Source organism: Callithrix jacchus, chromosome 9 (assembly GCF_049354715.1).
Source record: "Callithrix jacchus isolate 240 chromosome 9, calJac240_pri, whole genome shotgun sequence".
NCBI classification, from domain to species: Eukaryota; Metazoa; Chordata; class Mammalia; order Primates; family Cebidae; genus Callithrix; species Callithrix jacchus.
The window spans coordinates 128,239,954-128,260,570 of NC_133510.1; the positions used below are offsets into that span (position 1 = coordinate 128,239,954).

The 20,617-nt window shown below is 50.3% G+C and overlaps 1 protein-coding gene across 4 annotated transcripts in view; it reads left to right on the forward strand.

Annotated features, from left to right (window-relative positions):
* Nucleotides 1-713: 713 nt before the first annotated feature.
* AACS (acetoacetyl-CoA synthetase) overlaps nucleotides 714-20,617 on the forward strand; it is an 80,249-nt gene continuing 60,345 nt past the window's right edge. For 3 of the 4 annotated variants that reach the window (XM_035258157.3, XM_035258160.3, XM_054239101.2), the window contains exons 1-3: nucleotides 714-1,041; nucleotides 9,466-9,569; nucleotides 12,303-12,423. In XM_035258157.3, the coding sequence (XP_035114048.3) occupies nucleotides 909-1,041; nucleotides 9,466-9,569; nucleotides 12,303-12,423 (358 nt within the window). In that variant the 5' untranslated portion in view covers nucleotides 714-908. Of the gene's footprint in view, nucleotides 1,042-2,123; nucleotides 2,281-9,465; nucleotides 9,570-12,302; nucleotides 12,424-20,617 lie in introns of all 4 variants that reach the window. The other variant, XM_078337719.1, reaches the window with a different exon arrangement.

Genomic DNA, 20,617 nt, shown 5'->3' on the forward strand with positions numbered 1-20,617 from the left:
GGTCATAGATAAGAGACAAAAGGTTGCATTCTTTAGAGTTTCTGATGAGCCTTTCCAAAGGAGGCAATCATATATGCATTTATCTCAGTGAGCAGAGGGGTGACTGAATAGAATGGGAGGCAGGTTGGCCCTAAGCAGTCCCCAGCTTGACTTTTCCCTTAGTAGCTTAGTTAGTGGGCCCACGATTCATTTTCCTTTCACAAATGTATATTTTGATACCCATTGGTATAGTATGTGTATTATTGTATTATGCAATGACACTATCTTGTGTACATACACGATGTATTTATTTGTTAATTGTCTCCTGTCCTCTTCACACCTGTACCTTGACAGAAGAGCAAGACTTTTGCTTTGTTCGCTGCTGTATCCGCAAAACTCCCATAAGTGCCCGGAATGCCGCAGGCGCTCAGTAAAGACCTGTAGGAAGAACTGGCGAATGAATGATGCACACGTGCAGGAAGGAGCCAGCAGACTGAGATGCCTGGTTTCTGCATCTGCTGCCCTAACGCCCTCCAGCTCCAGGTGAGGTTGGGGAGCCGGGGCCATGGCACTTGCGCGCCCCCCACCCTCAGGCCCCTCCCTGTCCCGCCCCCTGCCGCGGGCTCGCGGCGAGCACTCCTTTGCGCGGCAGGACGCTCGGCGGAGGGTTACACGCGGATGGGCGGGACCTGACAAGGGGGCGGGGATTCTGGGGGGGGCGGGGCATGCGGGGCGGGGCCTGGGCCAAGTGGCCGGCGGGGAAGTGGCGGCGCCGGTTCGGCCGGTCGCTCCCTGTCGCTGTCGCCGCCGTCTCTTTCCTCCAGGACTCCCCGGCCCGCCGCCGCTCCCGTCCCCGATCCCCGGCCCTTGCCGCAACCCCGGCCCCTGGTCCCCAGCCCTCGCTTAGCCCCGGCCGCCCCGCCGCCACCATGTCCAAGGAGGAGCGCGCCGGGCGGGAGGAGATCCTGGAGTGCCAGGTGATGTGGGAGCCTGACAGCAAGAAGAACACGCAGATGGACCGCTTCCGGGCGGCCGTGGGCGCAGCCTGCGGCCTGGCGCTGGGTGAGAGCCGGGCGCGCGGCCGGGCCTGCGGGGGATGGGCGGGGGCCGTGCAGGGTGACTGGGGTGTCCTCCCCTTGGCTGGTTTCCTGCTCTGGGGCTGGAGGAGCCACTTGATGGCTGGGAGGCCTTCGGACTGCGGGGTTTTCCCTCCTATTTTGGGGAGCATCACCCCTCCACGGCACCTCCCGGCACCTCCTAACTCTGCGGCGTCTCCTCTGCATATGGGGGTCGCCCTTTCCTCGGGAAGGTCACCCCTGTGGGGGCTTCCTCCTAGACATAGGGCAGTTTTGACTTGCAGCTCTTCCTCTGTTTGTGGGGGTCCTTTGCCAGCCTCCAGTGCCGTGCACTCTGCCCCGCTCACCTCCCCCATCTCCAGCTGCCCCTGCTAGAGGCCAGCACCTAGGATGGTCAGGTGGGAGCTCTTGCCCTGGTCCACACTCCCGGCACCCAAACAGAACCTAGTAAAAGACTTTCCAGCCATCTCCTTGTATCAGAAACTGCCTCTCTGGGTGTGGGTGGGTAGGGGTGCTCTTTCCAAGCTCTAGCTGGCTTGCCCAACTACCAGCTCCACCTCTCCACCCCTGCCTCCCCTGGGTGTTCCTCTGGATTTTTAACTCAGGGCCTCTCCTTATCCTCTCCACCTGCGGCAGGGACTCCCTTGTTTCTGTTGGTGGCATTACTGTTCTTGCCCAGGCTCACAGGAATGGACACTCCAGTCACCTGGCCGGCACCAGAAGTCTTGAGCGGCAGCTGCATGTCTTTCTCTCAACCCTTCTTTGCAGCCACACCCCACCTTCCCCGCCACATGCCAGGGATTCTGGGGCCTCCTTTCCTCCTCTCCCAACAGTAGTTGGTTTTCCTGCTTCCTGCTTGCTTTGCCAAAGTAACCTTGAAGCACGCAGGACTTACTTTGCCACTCCTTGGCTCAGAAGTTCTCAGTGGTCCCTTGTTGACCACAGAATTGCAGGCGACTGCCTGGCAGCTGCCAGGCCCTCCACAGCATGGGGAATCTTCCACAGAGTCCCTTTCCTATGCTAAGCCAGCACTGTTCCTCTCCTTCCCTTTCTCTCACTTGGAAACAGGTTTAGTCCTGTGGCAACCAGGGCTTCCAGACAGCAGCTCGTCAATCGCTGTGTGTGGGATTAGGGCAGAACAGCCTGGAGACCCTGGAAGAAGCAGGAGGCTGCGATGTGGGATTAGGTTCTTCCTCTGTGTCACCTTGCCTATCCTCTGCCAGAGGTAATAGAATGCTGATCTGGCGCCTGTCTAGCTCTGATGTTATGAAATAATTTAGGTACAGGCAGCCCTGTGAAACCACCTGCCTCCATGGGAAGTGGCGAAGAGAGGAGATCTGTAATCTGACCACCTGGATTTTGAACTAGCTCTACCATTTACCAGGAGGAATTCATTAGATCTCCCCATGCCTCATTTCCTCATCTGTAAAATGGGCATAACAGGACCTCAGTCACTGGGGACTATGTGAGATGGTCAAGCCCAGCACTCAGCTCTGCCCTGGGCCTGTGGGGTTGCGGCGTAATCATGAGCAAGTGCTGGGAGGGCTCGAATAGCTACGGAACTCCTTTCCCTCTTTCTAGGCTCTCAGACTGGTGGCCACGGGTCAGGTCTAGTCTGCAGACACACTGCTGAATTGCCTGCATTTAAAAGTTAGGAGAGGGGCCTGGGTGTGGGGGCTCACACCTGTAGTCCCAGCACTTGGGGAGGCTGAGGTGGGTGGATCTTTTGAGCCTAGGAGTTTGAGACCAGCCTGGTCACTGCAGATGGTGAAAGAGTAAGTCCCTGTTTCAAATAAATAAAAGTTGAGAGAGCACATATGAAAAGCAAGCTTTCTAACCTCTGAGAACCCGAGGCCTGTGATGCTGGGTCTGCATTCCCAACGTGGCAGCCATTGTCCAGAACTGAATGAGTCCCCTTCCTGGGTATTTAGAGCTCAGTTTTTTCTTTCTTTCTTTTTTTTTGTTTCAACAAGATCTTCAAGGTATAGAGCTCAGTGTTTGTTTGTTTGTTTGTTTTGAGATGGAGTCTGGCTCTGTAGCCCAGGCTGGAGTGCAGTGTCATGATCTTGGCTCACTGCCACCTCCATCTCCCCCGTCCTGGGTCAAGCAATTCTCCTGCCTCAGCCTCCAGAAGAGCTGGGATCACAGGCATGCGCCACCGTGCCCAGCTAATTTTTTTTTTGCATTTTTAGTAGAGCTGGGGTTTCACCATGTTAGCCAGGGTGATCTTGAACTCTTGACCTCAGGTGATCTGCCCGCCTCGGTGTCCCAAAGTGTTGGGATTATAGGCATGAGCCACTGAGCCCAGCCCTCTTACCATTCTTGAAGGTGATTTTCCACCTGCCTCTCCCCTTTCATATACCTGGCCCTGGAGGCTTTGGGCTTTGCTTGAAGATCCAGCTCCAGTGCTATCTTTTTTCATTGTTCTCTTTGAATATTTCTGCCTTCCCTCTTCTCGCCAAGCACATGTAATTTGGGCTTTCATCCCGCCCTGCCTTTTTGTGAATCTGTGGGCATTCTTCCTGCTTAAAGACAGTGCCCGTGAACTTGTATCCTCTGTGTCCCAGTAGAGGCTCGCTTGTAGCCTGTATACAGTATGGGGCCATGCTGTGGATGGGAGGTCTGTAGAGAGTAAGGCACACATCCTCAGCAGCCTTGCTCCAGCCCTGCAAGCCCCGGGGAGGAAGAGAGGGACGTTCCCCACTCCGGCTGCCTCTCCCGTGAGCCTGTCCTCCAGACCAAAGCTGGCAGGAAGTTTGTATCCCCGCATTTTGGGAGGCGTTGGTAGGGCACCTACCCTCTTTTCCACTACCGGAGCTGCAAGTTGGTTGGTTCCTGTCACTGCATCCAGCTGAACCCCCCTGTGCACTCCCTGTACACCCATGTGGGACTCTGGGGTGCTCTGATGCAGCTTCCTCGGGGGCGGCCGCAGCTCCAGCCTGGCATATGTGCATGTGGTTCCAGGCTCTAGCAAGCTCTGGCAGACGTGCTACATGCACCAGCCGTCTGTAATTAGGGGGGCAGGGAGGTGGCACCAGTTTCAAAGACATGCTCTTTTAGAGGACTGTTCCAAGTGTCCTTCTGTGTACCACGAGCTGCACGTTGGCTCTGTGCAAGCAGCTGGGGTGGAGTCTGCCCACAAATAGAAGGCTTGGGCCCTGCTCTCAAATAGCTCAGGGTGGCTGGGGGAGAGAGCTCATGTGAAGATAGTGCCACAGATTAGTGGACGCTGGGTGTTCCACAAATGGGGCATTGGTGCTGACATTTGGAGTACTGCACTACTGTATGGCAGATGCACCTGATGCCGGAACTTGAGAAGAATTTGTGTTCGTAGTTTCAAGCCAAGGAATCCGGGAGTGGCCAACCCGATTTATCCCTTGTCTATGAGAAACATCGGAACCCCTGACCCATCCCATGGAACACAAGCTCTACGTGAGGACCAAGGCCCTTTCTTTTGGGTTAAGTGAAGGTTACCAGGTGGAAGGTGCTAGAGGAGGGTGCAAAGTGAAGGTGCTTTGTAAACTACATTCATTTTACAAGCGGCTGTGGTTCTTTTGTTCAGCCTGCTACCCCCAGACCGTCCATGTAGGTAAGTTTCCAATAAAACCTGTGTCACGTTCACTGCTTCCAGATCTCTGGAACCTGCTGCCATCTGTTGGAGTTAATAGGGGGGTCCAGCACAACAGCAGTGGCTTATCAGAGAATGCAGTTTAGAAGGGCAGGTAGCCTGTAATCTCAGCTACTTGGGCGGCAGGGGCAGGAGGATTGCTTGAGTCCCGGAGTTTGAGGCTGCAGTGAGCCGTGATCATGGCACTGCACTCTAGCCTGGGCAAAAGAGTGAGACCCTGTCTCTAAAAAAATGAATAAAAACAGGGCAGATAAAATAGTCAGCTGAGATTGGAAGGTGTAAGCTGGCCCAAATTTTCAAAGGTAGAGAGGAAGAAGGGCTGAAAATTCAGAAGCCTGTAGGGACCAGATAGGTGCCCAAGATATTTTTTTTTTTTTTTTTTTTTTTGAGATGGAGTTTCGCTCTTGTTACCCAGGCTTGAGTGCAATGGCGCAATCTCGGCTCACCACAACCTCCGCCTCCTGGGTTCAAGCAATTCTCCTGCCTCTGCCTCCCAAGTAGCTGGGACTACAGGCACCCGCCACCATGCCCAGCTAATTTTTGTATTTTTAGTAGAGATGGGGTTTCACGTTGTTGACCAGGATGGTCTCGATCTCTTGACCTCATGATCCACCCGCCTCAGCCTCCCAAAGTGCTGGGATTACAGGCGTGAGCCACTGCGCCCGGCCTAGGTGCCCAAGATATTAATAATAGTTCCATTTAGTGAGCTTGCTGTATATGCCAGGCCCCCTCTGGCACCTCATAAGTATCAGCTAATGTAATTCTCTCAATAATCATGCCAAGTAGCTGGGACCTGTAGCCCCATTTCACAACTGAACAAACCAAGGCATGACGTCTCAGTTAAGACTTTTTAGCTGTTGGGGGCTGGGCACGGTGGCTCATGCCTGTAATCCTAGCACTTTGGAAGGCCAAAGGTGGGCGGATCACTGAGGTCAGGAGTTCAAGACCAGCCGGAGCAACATGGCGAAACCCCGTCTCTACTAAAAATACAAAAATTAGCCAGGCATGGTGGTATGCACCTGTAATCCCAGCTACTTGGGAGGCTGAGGCAGGAGGATTGCTGGAACCTGGGAGGCAGAGGCTGCAGTGAGCCGAGATTTGTGCCTTTGCACTCCAGCCTGGGTGACAGAGTAAGACTCTATCTCAAAAAAAAAAAAAGCTGCAGGCGGTGGAGCTATAGTCAGCCTTCTGGTCAGTTGCTGCCCCTGGCATTTGCGTGAGGGCCAGATGAGGCCTTGCTCCCAATTCTAGCTAATTGTCACTGTGTGGTGTGGACAATGCGTTTGTTATCTCTTGCTGGTGACAAATCAGCCCAAAAGTTAGTGACTTACAACCGCTCAGTTTCTGCAGGCCAGGTCTGGGGAGTGGCTAGCTGTGTGGTTCTGGCTCAGGGTCCCTCAGGCTGCAGTCATCTACGGGCTTGACCAGAGCTGCTCTGGGAACGCACCTGTCCCTGCGAGCTCACTCACACGTCAGCAAGTTAGTGCTAGTGGTGGCAACAAGGTACTGTAGGAGGCGTCTGTCGTACGACAGCTAGGACTGTGTGAGCATCTCACAACCCATGCCTGGCTTCTCCCGGAGCAGGTGACCCCAGAGGGCTACGTGGCTGCAGTGACCCTTACAACTTGGCCTTGGAAGTCATGTTTGGCCACTTCCACAGTACCCTGTTGGTGACACAGATCACCCCTGCTCAGGTTGGGAAGAGGACCATCTATGGGCATGAATGCCTGCAGGTGACAATTACTGGCTGACGACCACAGTCAGGTACTCACTTTTCTCAGGAGAAGCCAGAATTTCATTTAAAATGGATTTATAAGGCTGGGCATGGTGGCTCATGCCTGTAATCCCAGCACTTTGGGAGGCCGAGGCGTGCGGATCACCTGAAGTCAGGAGTTTGAGACCAGCCTGACCAACATAGAGAGAAACCTCATCTCTACTAAAAATACGAAGTTAGCTGGGTGTGGTGGCACATGCCTGTAATCCCAGCTACTCCGGAAGCTGTGGCAGGAGAATCGCTTGAACCTGGGAGGCAGAGGTTGTAGTGAGCCGAGATGGCGCCACTGCACTCCAGCCTGGGCAACAAGAGCAAAGCTCCGTCTCAAAAAAAAAAAAAAAAAGAAAAGAATGAATGTGCTTACTTTGGCAGCACATATACCGGGTGGAAAGATGATCATGATCCCTGCACGCGGTAACACGCCCATTCAAAAGTAGTCCTTAGAAACAAGAACAGGCTCTGAAGTGTGAGCAGCTGCTGTGGGCTCAATCAGACCTGGGCTGGCGGGTTGCAGCCTCCTCCCTGGTACAGGCGGGGAGTGGGGGAGCAGAAGAGTGTGTCTGAAGAGCCATATTCAATGAGAAGGCTGAGTTGCCAACAGTGCGCAAGTTTCCATGTGAAGTCGCCACGGGTCTCCCAGGGTCCTTGTGGTCTCCAGATGCCTTTGTGGCTGCTTCCTTCCAGATTTGTGGGGCCGGCCGCGCCTGCCTTCCTTACTGATGCTGTTGGTGAATGTACTTTTGTGATAGGCTTTTATTTTATTTTTTTAATGGGGTCTCACTCTGTCACCCACCCAGGCTGGAGGGCAGGGGCAGGATCATAGCTCACTATAGCCTTGAGCTCAGGCTAAAGCGATTCTCTCAGCTGTCCCTGCTGCCACAGTTCTCGTGATCCCTCTGAGCTCAGCGTGACTGAGGACCATTCCTGGACACTACAGTCAGAGGGTACACTGCTGAAGGGCAGAGCGTCATGTCTTTTTTTTTTTTGAGATGGAGTTTCACTCTTGTTGCCCAGGCTGGAGTGCAATGGCGTGATTTTGGCTCATCACAACTTCTGCCTCCTGGGTTCAGGCAATTCTGCTGCCTCAGCCTCCTGAGTAGCTGGGATTACAGGCACGCGCCACCATGCCCAGCTAATTTTTTGTATTTTTAGTAGAGACGGGGTTTCACCATGTTGACCAGGATGGTCTCGAACTCTTGACCTTGTGATCCACCCGCCTCGGCCTCCCAAAGTGCTGGGATTACAGATGTGAGCCACCAGGCCTGGCGGATAGACAATTTTTGTTTGTTTGTTTATTTTTTATGAGATAGAGTTTCCCTCTTGTTGCCCAGGCTGGAGTGCAGTGGCGTAATCTCGGCTCCACCTCCTGGGTTCAAGCGATTCTCCTGCCTCAGCCTCCCAAGTAGTTGGGATTACAAGCTTGTGCCACCACGCTCGGCTAATTTTGTACTTTTAGTGGAGACAGCGTTTCTCATGTTGGTCAGGCTGGTCTCAGATTCCCGACTTCAGGTGATCTGCCTGCCTCATCCTCCCAAAATGCTGGGATAACAGACGTGAGCCAGAATAGGCAATCTCGATTGACTGATGGCAGTAAGATAATTCAGCTCAGCAGTGGTATTATGCCTTTCCCCCATTCCTGACACCTCACTGGCCATCTTCCTGATATGTTATTATATCCCTGCCAGTCTCTGCCTTCCTGTAGCCCCAGCAGGGCTGTGCTTTGCAACAGAAACACTGTATTTTGGCTTCACTTGGTCCCCCATAGGATGAAATTCTCCCTATCCCCAAGGGCTGATTGGTTCACTGCGGCCAGTCCCCTTGAATCTTGTGCACTTGAGAGGGTAGAGTCCTCAGCTAGGCTGGGGTCAATTTCACAGTGAAGTCAAATTTCCTTTAGGACTTAAATACCTCTCTTTGTATCAGTTTCCAGTTCTTGCCTGGCTGGTGGGGAAAAGTTGTTTTGAATGTTAATTGAGTGGAATCTGCAAGGAGGAACTCCCCTGGGCGTAAAGTTAGATGGTTGTGGAGTAGAAGGAGGGAGACCTTTTACCGTGTAACTTTTTATACTTCTGTAATTTTGAGTCTTGTGAACATATTGCTTATTCAAAAATCACAATAAGTAACTCCCCCACCCCCCAAACTTTATTCTGGCCTTGAGAAGTCATCAACAGACTACCAGTTTTGAACTTCTGGGTTTTCCAAGGTATTGACTTAATTTCCTAAGGTTGTATGGTGTAATAATAGCAAACTCCTAATGCCGCTGTGGTCGCTTCCAAGGCCCTGTTCTAAGCACTTTCTACATGTGCTCATTTAAATCCTCACAATAGCCCTGTGGCTTGAGGGGGGCTGTTAATTATCCCCATTTTGTACTTGCCTGAGGTCACAAAGCTAATAAATGGCTGAACCCGGATTTGAACCCAGGCATTCGGGCTCCAGAGTCTGTGTTCTTCGGCATGGTGGCTAAGATATAAAATCACTGGAGATGACTCAAAAAATCACCGCCTCAGCTTTTGTTCTTTTGGAGACTAGAGGTGTTGGGTTTGTGTCAATAAAAAAAATTTTTTTTTTTTTGAGACAGAGGTTTCCTCTTGTTACCCAGGCTGGAGTGCAATGGCGTGATCTCAACTCACTGCAACCTCCGCCTCCTGGGTTCAGGCAATTCTCCTGCCTCAGCCTCCTGAGTAGCTGGGATTACAGGCACGCACCACCATGCCCAGCTAATTTTTTTGTATTTTTAGTAGAGACAGGGTTTCACCATGTTGACCAGGATGGTCTTGATCTCTTGACCTTGTGATCCACCCGCCTCGGCCTCCCAAAGTGCTGGGATTACAAGCTTGAGCCACCACGCCCGGTGTGTCAATAAAAATTAAGCTCCTTCTTCCGCCGGACCATTTCTTCTCAGATGAATTTGGCTTGCTTGGATACGCCCGAGGCTCCTGAGCTGTGTCCATCTTAATGAATTGCTGAGATTTCCCTCTGAAGGTTAATCTGAGCTATTTTGTTTTTAGAGAATTATGATGACTTGTACCATTGGTCTGTTGAGTCATATTCAGACTTCTGGGCAGAGTTCTGGAAATTCAGTGGAATCATCTTCTCACGCACATATGATGAGGTAAGTAGAGATTTTCTGTGCATGTGATCTCTTTATTTCTGTGGTGGCACTTGAAAGTGAAATGCTAATTTTGGGGAATATGGAATTATGTCTTCTTTTCACAATCTCATATGGCTGGGAAAAAGTCATTGCCTTAGAGAACTGGCATGACATTTTTGCAGACTCATTGAGAACTTTGCAGCCCACCGTGTGAGGACCCCAGGCTCTGTGCTAGGAACTTGAGTGATCGTATTTGTTTGTTTTTAATTTTAAAATATTTGGGGCTAGGTGTAGTGGCTTATACCTATAATCCCAGCACTCTGATAGACCAAGATAGGAGGATCTCTTGAGCCCAGGAGTTTGAGAGCAGGCTGGGCGACATAGCAAGACTGTGTCTCCAAAAAAATCAATTAGCTGGCATGGCGGTGCATGCTACTCAGGACGCTGAGGTGGGAGGATTGGCTGAGCCCAGGAGGTCGAGGCCTCATTGAGCTATGATTGCCCCACTGCACCCAGCCTGGGCTATAGAGCCAGACACTGTCCCCCCCCAAAAAAGGTTTAATTATGTTAAATACATACATCATAAACTTTCATGTATGTAACCATCTTAACTATTTTTAACCATACACTTCAGTGATATTAAGTACATTTACATTGTGGTAGGTTTTTTTTTTTTTTGAGACAGTCTCGCTATGTCACCCAGGATGGAGTGCAATGTTGTGGTCTTGGCTCACTGCAACTTCTGCCTCCTGGGTTCAAGCGATCCTCCCGCCTCAGCCTCCCGAATAGTTGGGCCTACAGGTGCGCGCCACCACACCTGGCTAATTTTTGTATTTTTAGTGGAGATGGGGTTTTGCTATGTTGGCCAGGCTAGTCTTGAACTCCTGAGCCTGTGATCTGCCCACCTTGGCCTCCCAAAGTGCTGGGATTACAGATGTGAGCCACTGTGCCTGGATTTTTTTTTTTTTTTTTTTTTTGAGATGGAGTTTCACTCTTGTTGCCCAGGCTGGAGAGCAATGGCATGATTTCAGCTCACTGCAACCTCCGCCTCGGGGTTCAAATGATTCTCCTGCCCCAGCCTCTTGAGTAGCTATAATTACAGGCACGCGCTACCACGCCCAGCTAATTTTGTATTTTTAGTAGAAACAGTGTTTCTCCATGTTGGTCAGGCTGGTCTCAAACCTTCGACCTCAGGTGATCTGCCTGCCTCACTCAGCCTCCCAAAGTGTTGGGATTACAGGTGTAAGCCACTGTGCCCAGCTTTTTTTTTTTTTTTTTTTTTTTGAGACAGAGTCTTGCTCTATCTCCCAGGCTGGAGTGCAGTGGTGTCATCTTGGCTCACTGCAACCTCTGCCTCCCAGTTTCTAGCAATTTTCCTGCCTCAGCCTCCTGAGTAGCTGGGATTACAGTCATGTGTCACCACACCTGGCTAATTTTTGTATTTTTAGTAGAGACAGGGTTTTGCCATTTTGCCCAGGCTGGCCTCAAACTCCCGACCTCAGGTGATCCACCTGCCTTGGCCTGCCAAAATGCTAGGATTATAGGTGTGAACCACCATGCCTGGCTACATTGTCATAGTTTTTTAAACTATTAGGAGTTACGTTATTTATTTATTTTTTTGAGATGGAGTTTCGCTCTTGTTGCCCAGGCTGGAGCACTGTGGCTCAGTCTTGGCTCACTGCAAGCTCTACCACCCAGGTTCACGCAATTCTCCTGCCTCAGCCTCCCGAGTAGCCGGGACTACAGGCACGCACCACCATGCCTGGCTAATTTTGTGTTTTTGGTAGAGATGGGGTTTCTCCATGTTGGTCAGGCTGGTCTCAAACTCCTGACCTCAGGTGATCTGCCCTCCTCGGCCTCCCAGAGTGCTGGGATTATAGGTATGAGCTGCTGTGCCTAGCCAGGAGTTTTGTTATTTTTGTAACCTGGAGTTTAGAAAACTTTTCAGCTCCTTACACTGTAAATCATCCGTATCTGGGAACAGGGAGCGCTTTTGTTCCAAGTCTAATTTATTGTCTCTTTGGGGCAAACCATTTTGAAATGTTGATCTTTTGGGACATTGACAATAAAAATCAAGGTTTCAGGACCCCAAGGAAGGAAGCAAAGGCTGAAACTCCCGGAAGTTGTGGGAAAGGGGCAGGTGGTCCCCGGAGCTTGCTGTCCTGGGCAGAGCCTGACGTCGTCTTTGCCTTCAGTGTCTCTCATTAAGTAGGTGCTTAATAAATATTTGTGGAATGCATACATTACTGGGATGGTTATTTTCCCTGGGCATTAATTCCTACTTTCAGTTTCTAGCCTTTAGGCCAGTTCAGAGTTCAGTCTATAAAATTATTTAAAAATGTGGCCTGGCGCGGTGGCTCACGCCTATAATCCCAGCACTTTGGGAGGCCGAGGCGGGTGGATCACGAGGTCAAGAGATCGAGACCATCCTGGTCAACATGGTGAAACCCCGTCTCTACTAAAAATACAAAAAAATTAGCTGGGCATGGTGGTGCGTGCCTGTAGTCCCAGCTACTCGGGAGGCTGAGGCAGGAGAATTGCCTGAACCCAGGAGGCAGAGGTTGCGGTGAGCCGAGATCGCGCCATTGCACTCCAGCCTGGGTAACAAGAGCGAAACTCCATCTCAAAAAAAAAAAAAAAAAAAAATGCTCTGGGCCAGTGAGTTGTCAGCTTCCCGGGCAGCAGACCCGCGTTCAGCTCACTTGCGGCCCAGGTCTGGCATGTGCGCGTCTCAGTTGTTGTGGTTCTCTGTAGGTTGTGGACACGTCGAAAGGAATCGCAGATGTCCCCGAGTGGTTCAAAGGCAGTCGGCTCAACTATGCAGAAAACCTCCTGCGGCACAAAGAGAACGACAGAGTGGCCCTCTACGTTGCAAGTGAGTCCCGATGATGAGGCCCGGGGCTTCCCCCGTGGAGGTTCTAGATGGTGCATATGTGCCACATGTTTGGAGAGACAGGATTTTTAAACCACAGGTTGGCACCTTTCTGATGTAATTAAGACTTCTGTTTACTTTATTTTTGCTGGAGAGGGGAGAGGGTCAGTGAGTGGTCATGTTTTACAGGCAAAATGGAGACACTCAGTATTCAGTAACCAGCTCGTGTCACTCAGAGAGTTAGTGATGGAGCTGTAACTAGAATCTCTTCCCACTGGCTTTTCCTTTTAAATAAAGTTGAGGCTGGGCACAGAGGCTGGGAGTGGTGGCCCAGGCTGGAGCACACTGGCCTGATCATGAATGGCTCACTGCAGCCTCAGTCTCCCAGGCTCAAGCAGTCCTCCCACCTCAGCTTCCTGAGTAGCTGGGACTAGAGCACACAGCACTGTGCATGCCTGGGTTTTTTTTTTTTTCTTTTAATAGAGACAGCTCTTGCTATGCTCCCTGGCAGGTCTTGAAATCTTGGGCTCAAGGAGTCCTCCCATTTTGGTTTCCCAGAGTGCTGGGATTTCAGACATGAGCCACTGCACTCAGCCCTGTGTAGCTTTAAAAAAAAATTTTTTTTCTAATTTTTGTATTTTTAGTAGAGACGGGGTTTCACCTTGTTGACCAGGATGGTCTCGATCTCTTGACTTCGTGATCTACCCGCCTCGGCCTCCCAAAGTGCTGGGATTATAGGCGTGGGCCACCACACCTGGCCTAAAAATTTATTATTTATTATTTTTTAATTTTTTTGAGCTGGGAGTCCCACTCGGTTACCCAGACTAGAGTGCAGTGTGGCACGATCTTGGCTCACTGCAACCTCTGCCTCCTAGGTTCAAGCAATTTTCCTGCCTCAGCCTCCTGAGTAGCTGGGATTATAGGCATGTGCCACCGCGCTCGGCTAACATTTTTTTGGTATTTTTTAGTAGAGATGGGATTTCACCATGTTGGTCACGCTGGTCTCAAACTCCGACCTTGTGATCCACCCGCTTTGGCCTCGGAAAGTGCTGGGATTACAGGCGTGAGCCACCATTATTTTTTAAATTGTATGTTCAGCAAGAGTTTACTGGCCACTCATTTTTGTCTAAGACATCTCGCCATGTAAGACTCAAAAATAAACCGAAGCCATGATCTGCCTCCAGGATGTTATATTCTAATCATGGAAATAAGGCCAACATACACAGCAGCAGTCGACAGTTGGCAGTCTCTATTAAATGCCAAAATGAGTGTCTGTGTTGGCATATATTTTTTTTTGAGGTGGAGTCTTTCAGTGTCGCCCAGGCTGGAATGCGGTGATCTTGGTTTGCCGCAACCTCTGTTTCTGGGTTCAGGTGATTCTCCTGCCTCACCCTCCTGAGTAAGCTGGAACTACAGGCGCCTGCCACCACGCCTGGCTAATTTTTATATTTTTAGTAGAGCTGGGGTTTCATCATGTTGGCCAGGCTGGTCTTGAACTCCTGACCTCAAGTGGTCGACCCACCTTGGCCTTCCAAAGTGCTGGGACTACAGGCGTGAGCCCCCATGCCCAGCCTGAGTTGGCAATTTTTATTAGAAGCCAGAGAAATATTAATTTACTGTGGTGCAAAATACTCATCAGAAAGCAAATTTCTATTTTCTTAAATTTCCAAGAAACTTCACTTGCTCCCTAGATCAGCACAAGAAACCAAACCACTGGAAATAGGCCCCGAGGGGCCCCGCCCAGGTTGCAGAGCAGGGCCTCCCTTCTGCCATCATGGGAAGGACCGAGAGCCCTTGTGCAGTTGTTAAAGATCACAGCAGTCAGTTCACCCCAAGACTTGCTGGAGCACGTCTTCCAGGGCTGGGGCCCAGGCTTCCATATATTATTATTGTTTTTTTTGAGACGGAATCTTGCTCTATTGCCCAGGCGGGAGTGCAGTGGTGCGATCTCGGCTCACTGCAACCTCTGCCTCCTGGGTTCAAACAATTCTCTGTCTCAGCCTCCCAAGTAGCTGGGGTTACAGGTGCCTGCTACCACGCCCGGCTAATTTTTTGTATTTTTAGTAGAGATGGGGTTTCGCCATCTTAGCCAAGCTGGTCTTGAACTCCTGACCTCATGATCCACCCACCTTGACCTCCCAAAGTGCTGGGATTACAGGTGTGAGCTACCGCACCTGGCCTCCTATGGTCATTTCTAATGCGCATTGCTGGTGAAGTCATGGAGCAAAGTACTGATGTACCAGCTGGGCTGTTCAGTGTTCCATTCTCCTTTCCTTGGTTCCCAGCCTTGATATAGTCAGGGTGGAGTAGATGGGTGGCCTGGGGACAGGGCTCCAACTGGCTCTCCCTTCCCCGTTGCGTGCCCACCTGCCTGTTCATCCTCTCATTCCTCAGATGTATATCAAATGCCTCCTCTGTGCAAGAAGACTCCCTGCTCTGGGGGGCGGGGTGACATTCTGAGGGGAAAGCGTGGCGGTTTAACAATAAGTAAGAAAACCTGGAAAAAAGTTCCAGATAGCGCTTAGTGCTTGGAAGAATAAGTACAGCATCGTGATGGGAAAGGGATGATGGGGTGGGGTGCAGTGTTTTAGACAGCGTTGCCAGGGAAAGCCTGTTTGGAGGAGATGAGATCTGAGCAGGAACTTGAAGAAGAAAAAGGAGAAGCCTTCCTCTAGCCGTCCCCTGTACCTGGGATCTCCTCCCCCTACTTCTGTGAAAGTCACGTTCCCAGGCACAGGGAACAGCCAGAGAAGGCCTTGGGCTGGAGGAAGCTCTAGGGCTGTGGGGAACAGCCAGGAAGGCTGAGCTGGGGGCCTCGGTGGTGGGTCCAGGAGCGTGCAGTGTGTGAGAGGCAGTGGGCCGTCCTCTTCCATGGTGACCTGGCTGCTGGTGGAGAACGGGAAGGGGTTGCATCATGGGAAAGGAGACTTAGGAGGCTGCTCCATCTCTGCATCCCAGTGTTACCCTCTGGCAGTGGTGGAGGTGGCTCAGAGGCAAGATTCTGGGACACGTGGAAGTGTCCACGGTGATACCTGGCTTTCAGGAAAATCATGATAGTAAGTCCCAGCTTCATAAAGATGGATCAGTGAGGACGCTCCTCCAGGATTTCTTTACATTCTTTAAAGGCTGGTGATTCCCTCACTGCTTCAGAAGAAGGCTTGGTTTACACCCATGTTTCGGGAGCATGCTGCCTGTGTAGCTAGGCAGGCCCACAGCATGTCCCTGTGAATCTTCAGACATGAGTCTGAGGCAGACCCAGGTGGGAGACTCTGTGGCCCGGGCTCTGGGAAGGGGAGTGGTAGGAGTTAAAGACTTTTCTTTTCCTTTTCTTTTTTTGAGACAGGATCTCACTCTGTTGCCCAGGCTGGAGTGCAGTGGCATGATTGCGGCTCACTGCAGTCTTGACTTCCCAGGCTCAAGTGATCCTCCCATCTCAGCCTCTTGAATAGCTGGGACCACAGGCATGCACTACTGTGTCTGGCTAATTTTTTTCTTTGAGACGGAATCTTGCTTTGTCACCCAGGCTGGAGTGCGGTAGTGCAATCTTGGCTCACTGCAACCTCTGCCTCCTGTGTTCAGGTGATTCTCCTGCCTCAGCCTCCCAAGTAGCTGGGACTACAGGCGTGCACCACCATGCCCAGCTAATATTTATGTGTTTTGTAGAGATGGGTTTCACTGTGTTGGTCAGGCTGGTCTTGAACTCTTGACCTTGTGATCCGCCTATGTTGGCCTCCCAAAGTGCTGGGATTATAAGTGTCAGCCACCGTGCCTGGCCAGGCTAGTTTTTTTTTTAAAGTTTTTTTTGTAGAAATGAAGTTTGACCACTTCATTGCCCAGGTTGGTCTCCATCTCCAGGGCTGAAGCAATCCACCCACTTTGACCTCCAAAAGTGCTGTGATTACAGGCATGAGCCACCATGCCCAGCCAGGTCTTTTTTTCCGATTGGCATATAATTCACATACGAAATACCTTTTTAAAGCACACAGCTCAGTGGTTTTTAGCACTTTCAAGAGGTTGTGCAGCCACCACCTCTAATTCCAGAACATTTCCATTTTCTGAAAGGAAACCTCATTCCAGTTAGCAGTCGCTCCCACTCCTGCCTCCCCAGCTCCTGGCGCCCACCTGTCTGCGTTCTTCCACGGATTTCCCTGTGTGGTCATGTGGTATAACGATTCTACACTATGTGACCTTCTGTGGCTGGTTGCTTTTGCTCAGCACAGTATCACCAAGGTTCATCCACACCGTAGCATGGATCAGTATTTCATTTGTTTTGTGTCCTGATAATCTTCCACAGTGTGGACAGACCACGTTTTACTGATCCCTCAGACGCCCCTATGAGGCTGGCCTGCCCCAGGCACTGCGATGCATGTGGGGACGTCCCTAGGGTGGCAACCCAGTCAACTCAGTCACCTCTTCCGTAATCCTGTGACGGAGAATGAGATCGCTGTGTCTCTTTTCTTTTCCTGGTCCCTTTAAATATGTGTGTTTCGACCCAGTGTCTCAGACGCTCCATGAGGTCCTGGTTTCTCCTGGAAAGTAGAAACTGTCAAATGTGAATCTTCTTAAAGAAACCAAAGCCCCGAAACTAAAAATCAGTAATGTACTTGAGTCTTTTTGTTTTTTTTAGAGACGGAGTTTCGCTCCTGTTACCCAGGCTGGAGTGCAATGGCGCGACCTCGGCTCGCCGCAACCTCCGCCTCCTGGGTTCAGGCAATTCTCCTGCCTCGGCCTCCTGAGTAGCTGGGGTTACAGGCACGCACCACCATGCCCAGCTAATTTTTTTGTGTTTTTAGTAAAGACGGGGTCTCACCATGTTGACCAAGATGGTCTCGGTCTCTTGACCTCGTGATCTCCCCGTCTCCGCCTCCCAAAGTGCTGGGATTACAGGCGTGAGCCACCGCGCCCGGCCCTATACTTGAGTCCTAGTGATGAAATCAGCCAGTCTTCTCAGAACTTGTAATACTGGTGTCTGGGTGGAGACTGAACTGGGTGGGGTGTCTCTCTCTCTCTCTCTCTCTCTCTCAGTTATATACCACCGTGTGGGCTGAGCTCAGCCAGTTGCCTTTTATTTTTTTAAACCCAGCCCTGTCTCGAGGGTGGGTTAAGGCGGTAGGGTTATAATTCTGTGTCTGTTTCACACCCCCCACCCCTTTACCTTAACCTCTCTCCTCTTCACTCCCACCTTCTCTTCCCTTTTAAATATTTTAGCCCCTCCTTTTTTTTCTTTTTTCTTTCTGCGACGGAGTCTAGCTCTGTCACCCAGCTGGAGTGCAGTGTCTTGATCACGGGTCACTACAACCTCCACCTCCCTAGTTTCAAACAATCCTTCCACCTCAGCCTCCTGAATAGCTAAGGTTGTACGCCTGCGCCACCACACTCAGCTAATTTTTGTATTTTTAGTAGAGTTGGGGTTTCACCATGTTCACCAGGCTGGTCTCGAACTCCTGACCTTCAGTGATCTGTCCATCTCAGCCTCCAAAGTGCTGGGCTTACAGGTGTGAGCCACCTTGCCCACCAGAGCCCCTCCTTTTAATGAGTTTTCCCTTCCTGTGTTTGCAGTGGGAAGAAGTACCCTCCAGCCAGTGATCACAGTTAATTTACAAACTGGAGCCCTTACTTAAGCAGTACCTGAGCAGCTGATTATTGGCTTGGGGGCTTTAAGATCATTGTGTTTTGTTTTCTGCATGTTTTCCTGACTTATGTACCCAGCTGCGTGCAGGTGTTCATGCTCTGCTCTACGCTCACTCAGGCATTCTCCGCAGAACTCATCTCTCCTATGGATGATCCCCGTCAAAGTCATGCAATGCCCTACTTAAAAAATATATTTATATATGTGCACAGTTGCCTTCACGCTCCAGCGAGTGGAGCAAACAACATGCATTAGCATCGGTGTTGAGATGGTTAGAACAGCTGCCTGCGCAGCACATTTCGTTCGTGAAGAGTAGCTATTAGGTTTACGAGTATTTTCATAAGATAGAAAGTTACCTGGGCTGGGAGTGTGGGAGAGGTAAGGAAAAGGCTGCCCCAGGGCAACTAGGAAAGGATGAAGGGGAAACTCTTACAACTCTAGGCAGATAGGAACAAAAAATGATTTTTTTTTTTTTTGAGATGCAGTTTCACTCTTGTTGCTCAGGCTGGAATGTAATGGTATGATCTCTGCTTACTGCAGCCTCTGCCTCCTGGGCTGAAGATATTCTCCTGCCTCAGCTTCCTGAGTAGCTGGAATTACAGGCATGTGCCACCATGCCCTAGTCATTTTGTGTTTTTATTAGAGACGGGGTTCCACCATATTGGCCAGGCTGGTGTTGAACTCCTGACCTCAAGTGATCCACCTGCCTCGGCTTCCCAAAGTGCTGAGATTACACGTGTGAGCCACCATTCCCAGCCTGATTCTTTTTTTTTTTTTTTGAGACAGGGTCTTGATCTGTTGCCCAGACTGGAGTGCAGTGGTGCAGTCATGACTCACTGCACACTTGACCTGGGTTCAAGTGATTCTACCACTTCAGCCTCCCAAGTAACAGGCATGTGCCACCATGGCTGGCTATTTAAATTTTTCTTTTTTTAAGAGATGGGGTCCTCCTTATGTTACCTAGGCTGGTCTCGAACTCCTGGGTTCAAGCGCTCCTCCCATCTCAGCCTCTCAAAGTGCTGGGATTACAGGTGTGAACTATAACATCTGGCTGGAAAAAGCCAGATGTATGCCAAAGGGAAATCAGGATGTTTATTCACGTTGGAAAAGAAATAATTCATGTTATAGAATTGAAAAGTGATGCTCAGTCGGGTGCGATGGCTCACGCCTGTAATTTCAGCACTTTGGGAGGCTCAGGTGGGTGGATCATGAGGTCAAGAGATCAAGACCATCCTGGCCAACATGGTGAAACCCTGTCTCTACTAAAAATGCAAAAAAAAAAAAAAAAAAAATTAGCTAGGTGTAGTCCCAGCTACTTGGGAGGCTGAGGCAGGAGAATCACTTGAACATGGGAGGCAGAGGTTGCAGTGAGCTGAGATCATACCACTGTACTCCAGCCTGGTGAAAGAGTGAGACTCCATCTCAAAAAAAAAAAAAAAAAAAGGAAAGAAAAGCGATGATCAATCAGGAGCAAAATTTTTGCATCAAGAGTAATGGTCACAGGATAACTTCTGTACTGTAGAAATGATCTTCAGACCATTTTCCTGTACCTTCGCGACTCTGAGTCTTACTTGTATTGGTTATTTTTTCATGTCACAGATTACCTGAAAGCCATAGCTTAGAACAGACATTTCTTACCTCCCAGTTTCTGTGGGTTACAAATCCAGCAGTGGCTTAGCTGGGTGGTCACTCATCAAATTGCAGTGAGGACACATGCACGTTGCATCCACGTCTCTTTCCTGGAACCACGCACATACGTGTTGCCTCCACGTCTGTTTCGGGAAGCCACACATATGCACATTGCACCCACAGGCAAGCTGCATCCACGTGTTTTGTGGAACCACACACATGAATGTTGTTTCCTGACGTTGCTGGTGTACTGTAGTTATGGAGGATGTAACCACCAGGGAAGCTGGGTGAGGGGGACATGGAACCTCTCTGTACTTTCTTTGCAGTTTCTTGTGAGTCTGTAATTATTTCAAAATTAAAAAACCCCCTGCAATTATAATCGAAGGATTCTTCAGTTAATAAAAGCATTCTCAGTAGAAAATCTTATTTTTTAAAAATTTATTTTGAGACAGGTTCTTGCTCTCGCCCAGGCTGGAGGTCAGTGCTGTGATCACGGCTCATGTCATCCTCCCACCTCAGCCTCCTGAGTAGCTGGGTCTACAGAGGCGTGCCATCATGCCTGGCTCATTTTTACATTTTTGGTAGAGATGGAGGTCTCCCTCTGTTGCCTGGGCTTGTCTTGAACTCCTGGGCTCAAGCAGTCCTTCCTCCTCAGCCTCCCAAAGTGCTGAGATCATAGGCGTGAGCCACTGCACCCCGCCGAGTGGAGAATCTTTTCGCTGCACATGTTGTTAGTGCGTTTCCTCGGCTGACTCCCACACAGCCTTTCCTCTGCGCGAAGTTGAGTTGACCTGTATCTTGGCTTGTGTTCCCTGCGTCTGTTTGCCCTGGGTGTGGGTTAATAACCTGCATTAAAACAGGTGGGATTTTTCAGTCAGTGTCTATGGCTTGCAAACTTTCTTTTTACGGTGGCCTGTGTACAATTTACCCTTTTTTTCT